This window comes from Lepisosteus platostomus, chromosome 6, assembly GCF_059453375.1.
Source record: "Lepisosteus platostomus isolate fLepPlt1 chromosome 6, fLepPlt1.hap1, whole genome shotgun sequence".
Classification (NCBI taxonomy): Eukaryota; Metazoa; Chordata; class Actinopteri; order Semionotiformes; family Lepisosteidae; genus Lepisosteus; species Lepisosteus platostomus.
In genome coordinates this window covers 65,478,467-65,495,354 of record NC_142616.1, presented here as the reverse complement: position 1 = coordinate 65,495,354, position 16,888 = coordinate 65,478,467, and the positions used below count along the sequence as shown (strand labels likewise).

The following is a 16,888-nucleotide window of genomic DNA, read 5'->3' as shown; positions in this document are numbered from 1 at the left end:
TAAATGTCAAACATTCAGGAAATATTGTTAATAACAACATCATTGATTGTTGGAAATGAGCCAGGTAGGTGTCATTGCATAGAAATCCTTTGTACTTCAAATGAAGAAAAATAAGAAAAAAAAACATGTGACCATCATTCCCATAAACTGGAGCAGTATTATGTTAGCATGAGTTGATCTAGATCCAGTCTGGAATTAGGAATGCTCAGGGGCATTTTAACAAACTGTCATTCATTTGAACTCTAACCCTGTTTAATTTAACTGCCTTCATTTTGTCAAGATGTACAGTACATATTTGCACATTAACTTCAATTTTTTTTTTCTGGTTAGGAAGTTTTGTATGTCAACAGCAAGATGAAACCTCATTTAAAATCTCCCAGCAACCCCTCTCATCCTCACTCCCCAAAACTAAATGTTACAGGAATGGTTGCCAGTCATACAGTACTTCACTTCATTTCTGGTTGGCACAATGAAAAGCTCTTCTTTCTTTCAATTCTTTTTGGAAGTGGAATAACGGAGGTACCAGTTGGGAGTTTGTCATGAAATCAAAAGCTTGATTGTTATACTGTAGATTAAAAGAAAATGTTTTTGTAGAAAATGGTGGCCTTTGCTTCGGTCTGAGAATCTGATCTTTGGTTCTCCAAATTAAATATGCTGTACTGAGCTTCAAAAGAAACTAATCACTTAAAATAGTAAGAAAAATACAATACAATCACGTAGTTATCATGACGGACAGTCAGTCAGTCTTTTGTAGCAGGTGCAGTGGTGTTTTATTAAGGAGACATGGCTTGGTAAATTCTTGTGGGATTCCTTCCCATATTGTACCTGCCAAAGTTTCCCATAATGTATATCCCATAAAGCATCTCCTACTGTACCTCTGGACAGGTGTGTGCACCTCTGCCAGCCATAGATACAGTACCACACTTTGTCTCATCTCATCGCACAGATGTTCAACAGGGCTCATGTCCGGTGAGCCGGGCATCTTCAGCATCACTGTCTCATTCCCATCTCATAAGATAGCTGTTTCTAACCTGGTCAGAAATTGCCATTGCCTGTGAATTCCCTAAGCAGTGTACAGTACAGGATAATAACATAGTCAGGGCCTCCGCATACTGCTCTGATAACACAGAGGCAAAGGTCTCTTGATCATAGGAGCATATTGGTTCCTTTCTTTGTTTTTCTTTCTTGATTTTCAGTTAAAAAGTTAAATCGCCACACCACCCGTGCCCAAACAGCTCTCCCACTAATGGAATGATTCAGTGCTCATGCAATTTGCTCATTCACTTGTGGACTGTCATGAATGATCAATACATACAAATGATGCGGAAGCATTAAATAAATACCCCAAATCCATACAAGTTATTTTTTTCGAAAAGCAGACATGCGTAGAGTGTATACATTTGCTTCTGGTGCTCGGTGTACAGTATCAGTTTGAAATGTTCCTTTTTATTTGTTGGTTTTCAAATAACGATTCAATTCATCAGTTGCTATCAGCTGTCCACAAGGTTCTCCTCATTTTCCAAGAAGTTCAGCTCTCAGTTTGTTTACCTTCTGTTGCCAGGATGGTACCAGCTTACTCCTTTCCACACCCTGCTGAATTTAAAAGGAAGCGAGAAGTTGGCAGCACATATTTGACATGATAATTTAGTTGCACGGGGTAACCTCTAAATATTACAGTACTTGGTCAGCTCTCAGACATAATAATCACACATCTCATGCATAGCTCTGTACATAACAATACAACTTTTGCCATATAAAAAATACTGACAAGGGCAAGTAATTTATGGCGTTTAAATACAGTATATCCCCACTTCCCAGTTGTTTCACCAGTTTAACAAATCACATTTCATGCATATAACTCTTCCACTTCATAGACCATTCCTGATGTTGTCTGGTGTTTGCAGAGGTGAATGTGTAAAAGGAGGTCAGTTTTGTTCTTATTACCTGTCTTTTTTCCCAGAGTGCACGCAGGGGTATTTTCTAAAAGGTTATATGATGCTAAAAACCAACAATTGCTGCAGACTGTCAAGGCAAACCTGTATAAATTCTGAGTGTGCCCTGTGGTATGCTGTTGAGGGTCGGTTTCCTTTGGATTCACGGCTTCGTATTGCAGATTTTCATTGTACTCCAGCCCCGTTTAGACAGGTATATAAACTCTTTCCAAGTAGTTTACGATCTTTATTTTGAAAACAAGTCTCCAGTGCATCTTTATTGGGCACTCTCTAGCTTAAAGTTATATTTTATGTCGGCGTATTTTACTACAAGAGGCCCTCGGGTGTGAATTGTTATAAAGAGCAGTTTTGGTATTTGTGAATTATTTCTGTCCGTGCACCTTCTCCCCGCCTGTCAGCTTTTGTAGGAGCTCAGGGAGCCTTCAGTTAAGGGGAAGTTGTGTTATTGTTTGTTTCTGTCAGCACATGTTCAGAACGGTCTCCAGTGAACACCCTGCTGTAGCGCAAAGGCGAGATGAGGAAGCTTTAAAGTAGCTAAAGCTCTGAGGAGGTAAATGCACAGGGTTTTTCGAGAGGAAGTCCGAGTGATGAGCTCGTATCTACAAGTGATTAGTGCTGGAGTAACCACATAAAGTCAGCAGTCTCATGACTTAATGCAACTCATGTATGCAGTAATAATAATAATTACAGTACAGTATATAGCCCTTTTCTGGACCCTCCACTCAAAGTGCTTTACAGGTAATGGGGACTCCCCTCCACCTGGATGATGTGACAGCAGTCATAGCGCACCAGTACGCTCACCACACACCAGCTATCAGTGGGGAGGAGAACAGAGAGATGAAGCCAATTCATAGATGGGGATTATTACGAGGCAGTGATTGGTAAAGGCAATTGGGAAATTTGGGGTAACAGCCCTGCTCTTTTCAAGAAACACTCTGGGATTTTTAATGACCACAGTCAGGACCTCCCATCGGAAGGATGGTGCCATTTTACAGTATAGTGTCCCCATTACTATACTGGGGCATTAGGACTCACACAGACCGCAGGGTGAGCACCCCTACTGGTCCCACTAACACCTCTTCCAGCACAAACCTTAGTTTTTCCCAGGAGGTCTCCCATCCAGGTACTGATCAGGCTCACACCTGCTTGGCTTCAGAACTGCTGGCTGTGAGTTGCAGGGTGATATGGCTGCTGTTATAAGGTAGTAAGTGTTGTTTTTATAGTAAGGGCTGCTTTTAGGCCTACTAATATATAACACATATATAATAAGAATTAACCTACAATCGGTAAACCTTGTTGAATTTAATATGGGAATCATTAAAGCTCTATTCTGGAGACATGGGTGGTCTGGCCCTTATTTCGATGAAGTATGATACTCTTTTATGCTTCTATTACAATTGTACTAAAGGATTTTGACAAAAACAGTAAAAAACTTTTCAAATAAAAGTACTAACTCTGGTTCTACATTGTAGCTGGAGGAGCTGATGAACGCCCTGGAAAAGACCAGGCAGGAGCTGGATGCCACAAAACAGCGCCTGTCCTCCACGCAGCAGTCCCTCGCCGAGAAAGAAGGACATCTGACCAACCTGAGGCTGGATCGCAGAAAACAGCTGGAGGAAATACTGGAAATGAAGTAAGTTGCTTTATAGCTGAGGAAATAGCATTTAACTGTGTTTATCTTAACAAGTTCTGGGAACTGCTGGGTTCTGCGATGAGTTAAACAGAACTGCTACCTGTCTGAAGAAGGTGTTTTGTTTGAACTTTATTTGCCAGGGAGAGTGCATATATAACGCTCAGCTGTGTCCGTATGTTTTCAACATTTGTTTTTGACTTGGCATTCACGTCTTGACAGTCCAAGAATTCTTGACAGCTTAATGGTCTTCCGAATACCTTCACAGTATCGGCGAGATTTCCTTCAAGCAATAAAGAGATAAAGCTAATTAAACAGGGATGGGGTTTTACTCCAGACCCATGTGTGATTTCTGAGTGCAAGGCAAGCAGTTATTTGGCTGGATAATGACTTCATACTTCAGATTAGCAGAAGACTGAAAAAGGAATAAGTAATTTAATGCTTTCACACAGTGCACAGATCTCCACAGGCAACAAGAAAAGGCTAAATAGACTTGGTAATTAAAGATGCGAAGCCATGAAAGTCAGACCTATTAACATAACCTTTTGGGTGTGGGCTATATGTATTGCTAAGCTCCTGTTTCTGCTAAGTTGCTGGAAATTTTGAAAAACCCTTACTGAGCATAGAATGAAAATCAGCATCTGAATGATTATATTCTTGCTTCTGTGAAATGCCTTGCATGGCTCAAGATATTGAAGGATACACCTTAGAATTATAAAATTAAGGATCTCACCTTTGATGTTGCCATTTTTAATATCAGTTCTCAAACCTCTAGAGCCTCTTTTTCCTAAATGCCTGTCCTTTCCAGTATCCAAAAACCATTCAATAGGGAACTTATCCAGTGTGTGTTTTATTTAGTGTCAGTCTAGTAAAGACGTTCCAGTGAAGTTCGTCAGTATCTCAGCGTATTAAGCACAGGTGTTGGTGTAGAGTTTTTTGGCCCGAAGTTCCAGAGATTTTCAAATATTTACAGCTACAGATGTGTTGGTTTGTGCTGTTCATCTGAAAATATGTGCAGAATAAATCCCATTATCATAATCTAAGCTTTTAAAAATATGTGTAAAGTTGTTGCAAGAGTTCAGTTTTTCAAAACTCAGAGATCTTGCCAGCTGTCTGGCCTACAATTGACTGTCAGGCTCCTACATTCAAGTAGATCACTGCTACCCTTTAGAGAAAAGTGTAGGAAGTAAGTTCACATGGCAGAATAAGTCCATTCTGTACAACATTACAGGTTTTATTTATTTGCTATTTTTATTTGGCAGTTCAGACTTAAGCCTGGCATCTTGACGAAGAGAATTAAGGTTGGTCATCACCTTTTTCTTCATTGTTTTATGTCCATGGTCTGATGACTCAAGATTTGATGGGCAATGAGCAGTGCAAAGGAGTGTTTATATAGGGAAACATTCCTCATAGTGATCCAGGAATTAGTTTTGCTTCAAATAAATAATTTGTTTGAAACCAATCTCTGACCTGGCGAAGCACCCACCACTGTAACAGGGTCCTGGAGACAAGCCATCAGTCTGTAGCTCCAGCACATCATTCTTACTTTACTAAGTCATTCATCTCTGGTTTTGTTTTTAAATGCTTTTCTTCTTCTTTGTTTTTTTGACAGTTCGTTTTTTTAATTTTTTCAGGTGCTGGCAGATAAACTCTCATGACAAGCTTCAGTTGTTCATGTTGTCAGAGAAGTCATAGTGGTCAAAAAAGAAGGGAATCACCAATAACAATACGAACAGTCGTTCATAGGACTTGCCCTTTGGCTGCCATTTGTACAGTAACCTACAGCACATGCTCCTCTGATAGGCCCCCTGTCAGACTCACAGCGAAGTTGACACTGATTGGAGGAACAGTGGGTCTGCCCACCCAACCCCAGAAGTGCTCTATACTTTGTTTTAAACTTGGCTATTATATGCCTTCTTTTTTTTTACTTTAGCAAAATGTGTTACTATTAAACTGAATGCTTAAATGCCTATTTTAACTTTATTGTCAACACTTGAAAGTCTAAAATCAGATCGGGGGGAGAAAAGAGAGCTCTCCCACATCAAATTTTAAGCCAGAAACTAAATTACAGCTTTAAAAAAATCTCATGGTTCAGATCAAGACCACACTGCTTCGTACTTAGTGACTTTTTTAATCTGTCATATTTATTACTTATTTGTGATTAGCACAGCTGGCAGTAGATTTATGCTCTTTCTTTTTCTCTGTATATGGAGCTATAAGGACAGAATACATAGATGTTCTGCAGGCATGCGGAGAGTTACGTTTTATTTACTGCTTACTGAAAATGTCGACTATATATTTTCTGATGACTCCTGGCTTGCAGACAAATATGTGCAAACTGAGTGTATATCAATGCACAATTTCAAACATAGATTCTGGGGTTCTGGAACTGCATGTGAAAGACTAAAAAACTCAGTTTCTGTGCAAGTGCTACAAACAGTGGCTCTGTTGTTCACAACCAGTGTCTTTTAAGTGCGCCTGTAATTATTGGAGAGTTGGAGTGTTTGCAAAGTTTGTTTGCCTTTTTATTGCACTTTCCTCAGTCTAAAGTTATTTTGTGAGCCACCAAAATATAGGCCTCTTGAACCCACCAACAAACACCCACTGGAAAAATTTTTAAGACTGCAAATATACAGGTCTGCTTGATAGCAGAAAGCCTGCACATCCAAGATGTCACCCTGAAGCCGCCTTTAACTCTGCAGGCTCTGGATTTTCCTTTTAACTCTGGTGTGCAAACACCGTAAAGATCAGAGAACTTTAAACAGGACACATTTTGGACTTGTCCATGCAGAGTTGGGTTCCAGTCATATGGAAACACTCATTAACAAGCAGAAGGCAATAAAACCTCTAATGAAAATGAAGACTCTGGAATGCCTAAACCTGTTTGCTTGGCTGTGAAGTGCTCATCAATACTGAGGCGTAGTTGGTGTCATTTTGCTATAGATTTTTTTACTCCTGCTTCATTCCTTAGTGATGTCTTATATATTTTAATACACCTTGACTTGAAATGACAAAATAATCATTTTAGCATTTACTTACGATGTTTTTCCACACAGCATTTTACATCCTTCCTATGATGGCCAAATCAATTCTTTGAGTGCCCATTGAGCAAATATTACTTGACAGAAAAGTATTTAATCTGGATTAAAGTGCAAAATATTTTGCCCGTTGTTCCCTACAGGATGTGTTCTGTCTGTCTAGAGAACCAGACACATATTCCCATGTTCTAACTTTTAAAAAAGTCCTTTCTATGTACGTTTTACACAAGCTACAGTGGTTTAAAAATGTTTTAGTATTGTGTATCACACAGGGAGGTGTAAAGGATTCAGATGGTACAGACTTCCGAAAGCTATTCTCAAGTGAGTCTACATACTCATGTCAAACTTTCAGACAGGCTAAAATGTTGTTAGAGTTGGGGAGGTTTAGAAAAGAGGAGGCCAACTTGCTTGAAAGATGTATTTGCTTTGAGGACTCTGTTGTCCAAGTTCCCAAAGAAAAGCAGCATCTCTCACTTGAGAGTAAAACACAGGAATTGATCATATTTCCATGGTTAAATTAATTGTCCATATGGCGAGAGAAGAATTTTTGTTTAAATATTCGATCAGTACACCCTTTACTTAAATTTTAGGGAACGCAAACTACAAATCTAATTCTTTTTCTAATTTATCTTGTGCCTCGTGCTAGGTGATGCTTTCTTAACAGGTTGGGAGTTTAATTCTTTGCTTACTGCCAGCCATTTTTAAATTGAGCAAACCATTGTCAATGGTAAAACGCTAATTATGTTATTTTTAGGTCATCTGCTTATTTGTGCTTATAGACTTTTACATTTCTGTTCAAAAAGAATATAAACTTGCAATTCCTGCTCACAAGGTCTAGCTAATATAATCTTATACAGGACCTTTTACGATGCTTTAGCTGTAAGTCATATTTGTTAAAAGTTGAAGGTTATGAGGATATCCAATATTTCAGTCTTTGTGCTCTGCAAAGGTACTAAGTCTCAGCAGGGTTTCACACCTGAACCGGGAATAGGACGAAGTGAGAGTAACATAATACAGGAAAACTTTTTTTTTTTCATCTGTGACACTCTGAGTCTGTCTCTCACTTTTGAGTTCAGTTTTTTGTTTTGCATTTATGGGATTCAGGTGTGAATAGTGGAAAAAAAAAGAAAAGGGGAATTATTTCAGCTCATTTGCAACCTGAATAGATGTTCAAGGCATTCTTTAGAGCTTTATAAGTCTAGGTCTTACATCAGTCTCAAAGGATTAAGAGTGTTCTCAGTGACAGGTAGGCCTTTATCTTCCATGCCGAGCTTTCTGTGTGGTCCTGGAGTCAGGGGAAATGAGTTACATACTGTATGCATTTGTGTAGCTGAGTCCACTGTATATGGTACTGTGAGCAGAACAGGTCCCACATGGGAAAAAAGACCTAGATTGCAACTGTGAGCTCCAATTAAAGTTACCTTTGGCCGATGTCTTCTTCTGACATCTAGCGAAGCATAATGCCCTCAAATCCAAGAGAAAAGACTTGAGCATTCAGCAAAGAATCGACAGGGGAAAGGAGGGGGTGGAGGTGGAATAGGAATTTACCTTGTGAGAAATATTTCAAATTTTAAAAAGCATGAAAGAAAGTTGACCGCATGCCAAGTTTTCTGAAATGTGGGGTTTGTCAAGAAGAACAGATGAAATAAAGCAGCTGAAATAAAAACAGAGGCTTTTTAGTTTCCTCTTGAAACCTGGATTTTCAATAACAGAGCTAGGTTTTATGTGCAGAACAAAATGTTGCCCCAGACTTTTCAACACTCTTAATGAAAAAAAATAAATTACAGACTTTTGTTCCATTTAATATCCTCCCATTGTTAATAAGGTTCTCCAGTTTTTTAAACATAGTACAGATAAAAGCCAAAGGCGGAGGTTTTAGCTTCTGAATGTCGTGTTGTTTAAAGTGAAGAAGAGAACAAGAGCTGAAGCCAATAAACTGCAATGTTTATATGAAAACAGGCATTACAGACAATATGTGTTACGTAATTTGGCAGGCTGAATCTAGCCTGAGAGTTGTCTAAACAGTGACTAGGAATTGCACCAGTACATGAATGCAAGTACAATAGTTGACTGTTCATTATGTCAGAAAATAAATGTTGATTTTGTCTGTGTAAAATGCATTGTAATGTGGTACAGATTCTAAGAGATGTGCAAGTATAAATTACATCTACAGTGCATGTTTTAGTAATAAGTTCTAAAATGTAATGAATTGTTTCAACCTGCAGTTTTGAAAACAAGATCATAGTGACGCTTGTCTGCCTTTGCATGAAAAGATAAAAGCATAAGAAAACCCGTGCAGTCGCAGTTTATTAGCAGCCTCCTGTAAGCTGTAAGACACTTTGCAAAGCAGCATTTGTGCTATAAGGGAAATGTTTGTAAAAGATTTACTGCAACACTCGCAATGTGAGACTTCATCAAAGTGAGACAATTTGTACACACTTAAAACCAGAGCCTTTGTGAGGCTTTTACACCTGAAACAAATCGCACCCATTAACGAGATGCCAGCGCTTCACTCTGTTTCAATTTAACAGCTTTACTGCAAGCCTAGAAAATCTTTACCTAAACCCGCCAGAACAACTAACACCCTCTTGAACATAACAGCAATTGGAATACATAGCTGGAGAAGGAAAAAATAGTGGTGAGTATAGCAAAAGAATAGGCAGTTCTAGACAGGAGGCCCCTTCAAGGTCCATATGAATCCACTTACATGTAAATTGCTTGTCTGTATGAATTAAGGTTAGGGTTCTGAAGGGACTGCTTTGCTGTGTTTACCATAGGATTTTTGACAGTCTCTTTCCTCTTTCAAGTAAACTTGGCTGGAGTATACAGTTGGTACAGCGTTAAGTAAACTCATCTTTTGTTACATTAACAAGGTTATAACATCACTGCAGCAGTTTTACAGCTGCATGATTTGAGGTCTAAATACAGAAGGTCGAGGCTATAGTTAAAAAGGGTCACCGTGGGAACACAGGATGACTAGGAAGCAGAAAGAGATGAGGGGGAGAGTGAAGGCGGTTTAATTGGGCCATGTAACATGATGTTCTTTTTTTAAAGTTCAAACGTCTGAAGAAGAATAAGATTGCGATTCTTTTTGGTAGAGATATGATTTCATCCCAGCTTGATTATAATTTCATAAATCTCATTGGGAATGCTGACAGGACCAAAGGCACAACTTTTATGTAGCAGCCTATGGGGGGTGATGACTTTGATTCGTTCCGGGATAGCGTCTTAATCTGGGGTTGCTTGCGGCGAGGGCTTTTTCTCATTGTCGCTTCCCTGAGCAGTGAAATCTTGACACTGCAGAGAAATGTCCGTTACTTTGTGAGCAGTTGAGGATCGGGGAGCAGTCCCCTGCCCTGAATGAAGTGATCGCGGCGGGGAAGCGGATTTGTCGCGATGCGCAGCGGGAGATGTCGTGGGGGAAACCGAGCTTTTCCAGGATGGAACCTGCAGAGGTGCTTTGCAGCGAGTGAGGTTAAGATATCAAAACTGAAATCCCAAGAGCATGAGAAGCAAAGATAAAAAATGTATTGGCATTTAGTAGTAGGCACTACAGTATGTGTCCTGTTCCTTCACTGTTCAGCAGCTCTTCACTCCTGTTTGAGAAAGAGCTGTAAAGTCCCCCAGCCCTGAAGACTCACGAAAGTTAACAAAAGTTAAGTTAAGGTTAACGAAAGTTAAGAGCGTTCATAATTAGGATTTACTTAAAAGTGATACAGACAAGGATACAACAACTTCTGTGCCTGTAGTCTATAAATTTTTATTATTATGGGTTTTTTTACCCCCTCGAGCATCTGAAGCGATTTTTTTTTATGTGTGCAGCATGAACCCACTTAGAAGGGTGTGTGTGTTTCTAAGAAGCATGAAAAAGTGCTGTGAGGGTAGTTATAGGAAACAAAGCTGTTATTGATCTTCTCTGAAATGCAAGCAGTTTTTTTTTTCTACACAGGAATGCTCAGTGCAGGTCCTTTAATCCTGGACATGAGCACGTAGTTCAAGAGGAGATCAGTTGTTTTGTCTATTGTTAAATAAGCGGTCTAGGTTGGGACATCTCAGACACTTTTATTGTTCTGGAATGTGTGACTTTGCCTATAAAACGGCTAATAGCGTAGTTAGAAAACTAAGGCATAACTAAGGCAATTGTTGGCAGTTACTTGTTTTCCGTAAATCCTATTTAAAACAGGATTACTCAACCCTCTTCATTTTGCTCTGTCCATTTAAGAGCAGGTCTGCATGTTTGACAAAGAAAATGGATTGAAATTCTATGTAGGATATGCCTAAATATTTACTTACTTTTATTACTGCCCATTAGAGGGAAACATTAAAATTTCAAGAGCCTTGTTTGAACTGAGGTCTTTGAGGCAGGGAGTGGCCAGAATAAAGCATTTGAGTGCTTGAAAAAACAGGGAGAGCAAATGATCTTACTGATACAAAATGCTGGCTTAGTAATAGTAAAGGCCCCACTTCTATACAAAACGGGATCTGATTTCTGTGATTTCACCTGATGTTTTGTGCAAAATCGTGTATTGGTAAGAAAGAAATTTCCATACAACAATAATTTACTCTTAGGTCCTGAGCACAAAACATTGTTGTAACATCAGATCAATACAGGAGACCTAAGGCATGAATAGGCTGAGAAAAAGAAGTACTGTATACTGTATGAACATTCTGTGAATGGTATTTACCTTGTGAAATGGTATTTACCTTGTGAATCAAAGGTGAAAGTTTGTCCATCCACATAACTGTCATTGGCTCCCTTTGTGAAAATGTTGAGAAATACGCAGTGATCTATTTCCTCCTGATATCTAGCACGTTCACAGTATGGTTGAATGAAAACCGATTTGCCTTCTTCTTTCAGTTTTATACACTGAAGAGCATTGATACACAACACACATAGTATAACAATTAATGTTTAGCATTCCTTAATACAGCAGTATATGAATACCACAAATTCTTTAAATAGGAAAAAGAAGTATGGGAGTAATTTTTAAATCATATGAAAATGTTTTTCCCTTTGTGTGGATCTTTTAAGTGTCTTTACCTTAAAATAAATGGATTTGTATCCAGGGATAATCACTTCTGGTTATTTAGATTCTTGGCACAACACAACATACTGTAACTTCAGATGCTGAAGTTGGTGGTTCAGATTTGGTATTGACAATGGCCTTCTCCATCTTCTGCAGTTTGAGCTGAATTTATGGGCCTCTTGTGGTATGTACCAGGATGCCAACGATATTATTTGAAAGAGGGGAAGATTATCTTTTCAAAACTTTTGGCACTGTTGGAGTGCTGCCTGTCAGCCATCTGCAGGAAAACTTCAATCAGACATCCCTGCAGCCACAATTTTTTTCTGCTACTCTTGTTAAGTATGAGGATTTATTTAGGTATATTCTTACATACAAATTTTAGCATTAGGAAAAAAAGTTGTTTTAAACAACTGGCATTAATTGTGGCACTATGATTCAGTTATCAGATAATCCCTCAGCAATTAGTTCTGCATTCATCAATGACAATACAGTGAGTAGTAGGTTATTATTTTCTTTTTTCAGGAAACTGAACCAAGTATTTAATTTCAACTGTGGAATATGTTCCTCTTCAAAATCACTTTTTCTATCAGCTTAAAAATATGTATTTGAAAGTACTACTATTCAGTAGTTTCTTAAAATACAGACTAATGTAAATTACACTTGTGTGGTGGTGAACAACTTGCTTGATTTTGTAGCTGCTCTTAAAATGGCTTTAAATAATGGTGTTTCACCAGGTGTAAATACATAGAATGGATGGGCAGTGATAATTCACATGGAAAATTCTGCCCTTTAAAATTCATTCAGGCTTAAGAGTACAGAAATCCTTCATGTCTGTCAAAACTATCATGAAGCTCAAGGTTTTTTCCAGCATTCAGAATATTCTCCTTGGCAAACTGTTTAGCTTACCACATGCAGTATTTTGATTGATAACAATATGCATTGGCACTGTGATTATCCCTGTGTTAGAGTCACAGGTTGGTTACACATTAGTGTCCCTGCAGTGGTTTTCCATTTAGTGGGTCTCTTGGACGCTCTGGGATCTGTTCTTGTCTTTGTAAGAGAGCTTGCACATTTATCATCTCGGTCTCGACATGAGAAGGTTTTGACACTCTTGTTTTGATTGGTCATGTGCAATATTATGTCACTGGTGAAGCATGTTCTGAGGCTGCACAGTGTTCTTTATCCCTTTTGCCAGCTAGGATTTTTAGCATGTTGAAAATTAAGAAAAAAAATGAATGTCCTAGCGTTCTGTGTGCTGCAGACTTTTGTGGCTGAACACCTTTGGTTCCAGTTGAAAGTAAATGGTTTCTGCCATTAAAACTACATTAACAACATAATTAAGCTTGGAATTTTTTACTGTTCTTCAAATGACACAAGTCCTTATAAATGCCCCAGTAAAAAGTACACTTTTGTTAGGGCAATCTACAGGCTTCCCAATGTGTGACATCGCAGAGTTTATCACTAGGTTTATATCAATTGTCTTGTGCTGTCATTCAGCTGATTATGTGCCTATACTGTACCTCAGGATCAATTGCCTTATTTATTTAGAACGTTTCATTATGTTTCATGAAACCACCTGGCAATAGTGTACTGTACATTTCCTTCGTGCAGTTGCTAACGCAACATTTCTATCTTTCCAACAGATTTTGAACACTTCCGATTACGTAAATCTTTCCAATAATAAACACGACATCATCTGTTTGAAATGGGAGTGTAACAGTCTGTTTGATTAACAACATTTAATAACAGTAAATACAACCTAAAGTATAAAGTACACAAGATAGTGAAGGGAGTATAAGAAGCAAGAACATTGCTGAAATTACAGTTGTGCAGATTACAGTCTAAAGTCTTACTTTATAAAATGGGTGACAATCTATTGCCTAATTTTACCTTAACATGCAAAACACGACAGTGCTTTTAGACAATGCTTTTTCAGTTGGTCTTCTGTACTCTATCCATGTTAACCTACTGTAAATATATACAAGATCTGAAGCAAAGCTTTGCTTCACTGTCAGTCACATACACTTGGGAATTTAGAACCATCCGAGTAGGTGATTGTTTGAAAATGCAAGCTGAGTTATTCAAAAGCCTAAGATGTGGCAACTAAGATTTGTTTTTTTCAGTGAGGTTTATGTGAAGTGTTTATGTGAGGTTTATGAGGTCTCAGAAGGACATTTCCCCATTTTCAAAAGGTGAACATTCAGCCATGTAAATTAAATAATTGTTGACCAATGACCTCCAGTAATTTATCACGTTAGTAGGAACTGCTTTCAGGAGTTTCCAATGGTAAATGTGTGAGGTTGCTTGGTCCTTTTACCATGTTTTTACATGCAAATGAAAGTGAATTAAAAAAACCCAGAGCTTACAGGACCTCTGGCTTTCACCACTTGGTTAGGAAATGTGTTCTGAAACCCACACCACTTCTATAGAAGTAAATCTGAAATATCCTAACTCCTCATAACGCTTGTATCAAATCTCGTCTCCTTTTCCTTTGTTCTAGACTGAAAATATTACATTTCTTCACCCTGTCTGTATACGTCTGAAGGACCTGGAATTATTACCGTTGCTGTTCTTTGAACTATTTGTAAAGAAATATATTCTTATAATTATATAATAGAATTATGTTTTGAGTTGTGACGATCAAAACTGAATACAGCATTCAGAATGGGGACTAACCAGTACAGGACTAACTTTCACAAAGCTGGTGTCATTCCAATGAAGAGAATAGCTCTTGCCAGTTGTGCAGTAATGCATGACCTTTTCCATGCCCAATTGACATTAAGTGTAAGACAGACCATTTTGGATGTTTGTACTTTTTTACTGTAACTAGTGATGCTGTTTAGAACAAGATTGTATCAAGAACTTCATGATGTAAGCCCCACCTTAATGAATTCCAGACTTGAAAAGGAAATTCTGTTTTCTTTGTTCCTACCCTTCTTTTATAGAGGAGGACAAGACATTCCTGTGCTGTCGCTGGATGGAAAAGTCGCAACTTATACCTATATACAGTTACAGAATATCCTTCTAAGGCTATGTATTGGATTAAGCTCTACTACATTATAGAACACAGTCACAAATTATGTATATTTACATTATGTTAAGCATGTTTCTTCAAGTACAAGACCCTTTAGGCTGCTTGCCCTTCCTCTTGTTTGGGCAGCTTGCATTGGTAGACATATTTACTGTGTGTGTTTTTTTAGTGATCTTAATTCCCACAATTAATCTTTTACTTTTTTGGTCCTTCAGTTCGGTCAGCTGGAAGTAGGTCTGCTACAAAGACTGATTTGTGGTTGAATAGTGCAGTCTGTGTCCTGGGAGTAAATTATATGTAACAGTTAAATGCTTGTTTGATGGTGTTGTTAGTAACTGAATTTTAGAGTGGCAGTCTCTGTACAGTAACAAAGCGATTAGTCTAGAAATATGACAGATGACAATGAAGAGAAGAGAAACAGGGATTGTGTTTAAATTTCAAATTGCAACGAGAAATATTTCAGACTGCTTGTCAAATTAGGCCTGTGCATATACGAATTGAGCAAGTGGGCAGAGTTTTTTTACACTTAATGGATGCTTTGACATACACAAAATTCCTCCTTGTTACACAGCCTATAAAAATACAGAAGTGGGCTATAAAAATACAATACAGTGAATTCTGCCAAACCTGTCCATTCACCAGACTCAATTTAAAGTTCCTTTCTTACTAAGGCAAACTCTTAGGATCTTGGAGGTGTTATAAAAATATTGGATCTTTAACACAAAACAATGCTAGATGTACCGTATTAGACTTAAATCATTTTACTCATACTGTATATTAGCTGGATTGACGTTAAACAAAACATATGTAGCATTTCCAATTTATGTTTTTATTATTATTAGTTATATTTAGGTTTGATGAGGTGACTGTCCAGTCTTGTACCAGCTACTGTAGCTTCTCAACAGGCTGTAACCTGAAAACGATAATGTCAGATATGGTCCCACTTTGGTGACTGTGATCTGGTAGTTTAAAGAAAGAGAAGAATGGCTGGCCTTCATCACGCGTACCTAATAATTACGATTTGAGGAAATGAATGAAGAGGAAGTCCTTGACTGCTCCTGCTAATTAGTGTCATTGATGTAGAGCGGACTTACAAAACAGGTTTGAATTATTGCTTCTGCGTAGTTAATTGGTTAGCAGTACAGCAGTACATCTGCAGTGTTCGTGGACATTATTTTAAGAATATTGTGGACCTGGGCAGAGATGTGGTTTTGTACAACGTTGCTTTTAAGTTTGTTATTGTTGTGTTTTATAATATCCCCCCCCAACCCCCCCGCCATTTTTGGAATCGCCGGTTATTTGAGGACTGGGGTCTCCGCCAGCGACTCCTACACACGCTCTGGAGTGAGACACGCAGACACGTTCCTTGCTGGCCTTTCCACGTCACTCGACAATCAGCAGTTGTCACGCTGCGAGCTTCTTGCTGCCCAACAGCTCCAATCGGAGGAGCAACCATATTGCTCGGACACTTGAGAGCCTTGGCCAGCTATTCCTGGCCTTGGCTACCTATTCACATTCTTGGCCATCTTTTTCCGGTCTTGGGTACCTCATCCAGTCTTGGCCACTTTTTTCCATTCCCCAAGCACCAAACTCCACCAGTTCCATACCACCTCTTGGAAAAGCTTGACACAATCAGCTGGAGACATAAACCGGGGCTTAGAGTATCCGCACCTGGATCAAGCTTGACCTGCGTTCTGGGAGTATTTACTGATTGAATTTGCTCATGAGATCCCAAACACTGTATTTTAGAGAGGTCTTTTCCCCATCCATTGCTCTATGATGGTTTTTCAAATATCTGAATCCAATATGGCTGTTAATAACCTAATCACGTTTTTGTTGTCTGCTCTTGTTTATGTTATGTTTTTCAGTGTCAAGGGACATTAAAAGGAAGTTTCAGCGTCTGTTTTCGACTCAAGGGTTGATTAGCCAACTATTATGGTGCGGTGATACAGTAGCACCTCAGTCCTGTTTGGTTTGTGTTAGAACGTGATTAATCCTCAGCTCTCCATGTTTTAATTCTGGATGTTTATGTTTAGCAGATGCACCTTACTACTTCCCAAGAATGCATTCATACACCGAACCATGTTTATGTGGGATGACTTGATCCCAGATTGTTCCTAGGAAGATACCATGACGCCTTTTAGAAAGCCTTTCTTGGCAGTGGGGAATTTCACTGCGCTTTGGTCGGCGATGACCCGGAATTTGCAAAA

The 16,888-nt window shown here is 38.7% G+C and overlaps 1 protein-coding gene across 13 annotated transcripts in view; it reads left to right on the top strand.

Annotated features, from left to right (window-relative positions):
- The window catches only part of LOC148662150 (ERC protein 2), a 314,579-nt gene that overhangs the window by 183,305 nt on the left and 114,386 nt on the right, over positions 1-16,888 (top strand). For all 13 annotated transcript variants that reach the window (XM_088636983.1, XM_088636992.1, XM_088636994.1 and 10 more), the window contains one exon: positions 3,425-3,585. In XM_088636983.1, the coding sequence (XP_088493109.1) occupies positions 3,425-3,585 (161 nt within the window). The remainder of the gene's footprint in view (positions 1-3,424; positions 3,586-16,888) is intronic.